Source organism: Cupressus sempervirens, chromosome 5 (genome assembly GCF_028749045.1).
Source record: "Cupressus sempervirens isolate cs-2001-9-10 chromosome 5, ASM2874904v1, whole genome shotgun sequence".
Lineage (NCBI taxonomy): Eukaryota > Viridiplantae > Streptophyta > Pinopsida > Cupressales > Cupressaceae > Cupressus > Cupressus sempervirens.
The window spans coordinates 845,329,497-845,331,265 of record NC_143122.1 but is presented as its reverse complement, the minus strand read 5'-3'; the positions used below and the strand labels follow the sequence as shown (position 1 = coordinate 845,331,265).

The 1,769-nt window shown below is 41.4% G+C and overlaps 1 protein-coding gene across 1 annotated transcript; it reads right to left on the bottom strand.

The window, feature by feature from the left end:
* Window positions 1-203: 203 nt before the first annotated feature.
* LOC149558565 (L-type lectin-domain containing receptor kinase S.4-like) lies at window positions 204-1,469 on the bottom strand. Its single transcript, XM_089830928.1, has 3 exons — window positions 1,351-1,469; window positions 459-1,237; window positions 204-316 (listed from the first exon to the last, which is right to left on the bottom strand). Exons 1-3 carry the CDS (start codon window positions 1,467-1,469, stop codon window positions 204-206), a joined length of 1,011 nt encoding a protein of 336 aa, XP_089687054.1.
* Between the last annotated feature and the right edge of the window lie 300 nt (window positions 1,470-1,769).

Genomic DNA, 1,769 nt, shown 5'->3' with positions numbered 1-1,769 from the left:
TGCAATAGATGTTGACAAGAAAAGGGAAAAAATTGTGTTCTTCAAGGCTATGATCAATCGGCCGCCTTCCGTATGCAATTTCTAGTGTAACTGCCCCAAAGCTGTACACGTCAGCTTCTGGACTAGTTTTCCCTGTTATGTACCACTCTGGAGCAACATACCCCCACGTGCCCACCACCATAGTCATATGGGAAGCCTCCTAGTCACGTTCCATCAGTCTCGCCAAACCAAAAATCACCCGACTTGACATTGAAATTAGAATCCAACATTGCGTTGCTTGCCTTCACGTCTCGATGAACGACATGCTGGTCCCACTCTTCATGGAGATAAACAAGAGCAGAGGCAATGTCTTGGATGGATGAATCTCTAATAGCATAGATGGGGAGCAAGGTCCTTAAGTATTTTCTATTAACAGTCTCTTCTTCCAATTGACCACCTAGACTTCTTATTGCACTTACCACTAAAAATGTGTCTATCCAGACTCCCATTTGGCAAGTACTCGTGGACCAGAAGTAACTCTCCCTTTTCGTGGCACCATCCTAAAAGCCGCACAAGATTACGGTGTCTGAACCTGCTGATTGTTTGAACTTCGGAGACATAATCATTTCTTCCTTGTCTCAATCCTTGAGCTATTCTTTTGACAGCCAGTGCCTCCTCGGTGCCGGCCAAGATTCCTTTGTAAATGTTGTCGAAGCCACCTTGTCCAAGCTTTTCTTTCTCGCAGAAATTTCCTATTGCGGCACTGAGCTTGGCGTAGGAAAAGCTTCGGGGGCCATGAGAACAACATTCGTCTAGCTCTGGATCGCTCTCTTCCCTAACCTTACCTTCTCTTCCCTTTTTTTCAAAATACTGCCACCAGGGAACAACTATGAAGCCACATAGGACCACAACAACGAAGAACACGCATATCAAATAAACTTTCACAGAAAATCTATTTGCATTGCCATTTCTAAGTAATTCACCAGGAGGTCTGACTTCCCATGAATATTCAAAAGTAAAATTCCAAACTTTTACAGTGTGCATCTCTGTGTACTCTCCTATGGCAGCCGAGAAGCCAATCTTGATGTACTCTGGTAGATAGTTGCTCAGATCTATTGTGTGGTTAAATAGAGGGATTTTGGGTTTAGAAGAATTATACCACAGAAAGAAGGGCAAAACCTTTTCTTCACCGTCATAATCCACCCAGGCATCCCATGTCACGTTTGTGAGATTTTGGTGTGTACAGCGATTAAATAGACTAGATGTATTGAGCAGAAAAATGAACTTCGAGAAAATGCTATTGATGTCGATCCCAACATTATTTTCATCAGGATCCCAATCATTGTTTCATGTATCATGCTCCACAGTAACCATCTGATAAGATGATTGAATAAAGCTTTCCTCATTAAACAAGCCAAGAAATCCACCATAAGCGTCCTCTGGTGGTTCCACTTCGAATGGTGCCATGAAGAGCGCAAGTCCATCTCCATGATGTTAGAAATAGTCAACAAATACACCCAGGCTATTATAACTGAATTGTTTGTCTCTCACACATTTCCTATTATGTTGCTAATAGATATGGATGCTATCCTTGATACTAGGTCATACAGCCTTAGCATCTTAGCCTCTAGAAACATCTTCTATTAATTCCCTCATCTCATAGGCTCTCTATATATAGAGGCCATTGCATAGGTTGTAAGCAATCAGTTTTATGAATAAAATATGTTGTTAGTTCAGTGTCTATTTCTGATTCTCGTTGCCTAGAATATTAGATCTCTTATTTTTATCAT

Excerpts from the sequence above, each read along its gene's own strand:
- LOC149558565 (XM_089830928.1), bottom strand. The coding sequence starts at position 1,469 with ATGGAGATGGACTTGCGCTCTTCATGGCACCATTCGAAGTGGAACCAC. Across the intron at positions 1,238-1,350 it reads TTCAATCATCTTATCAGATG|TCTATTTAATCGCTGTACAC; the intron begins GTTACTGTGGAG and ends CAATACATCTAG. Across the intron at positions 317-458 it reads GGATAGACACATTTTTAGTG|AGTGGGACCAGCATGTCGTT; the intron begins GTAAGTGCAATA and ends ATCTCCATGAAG.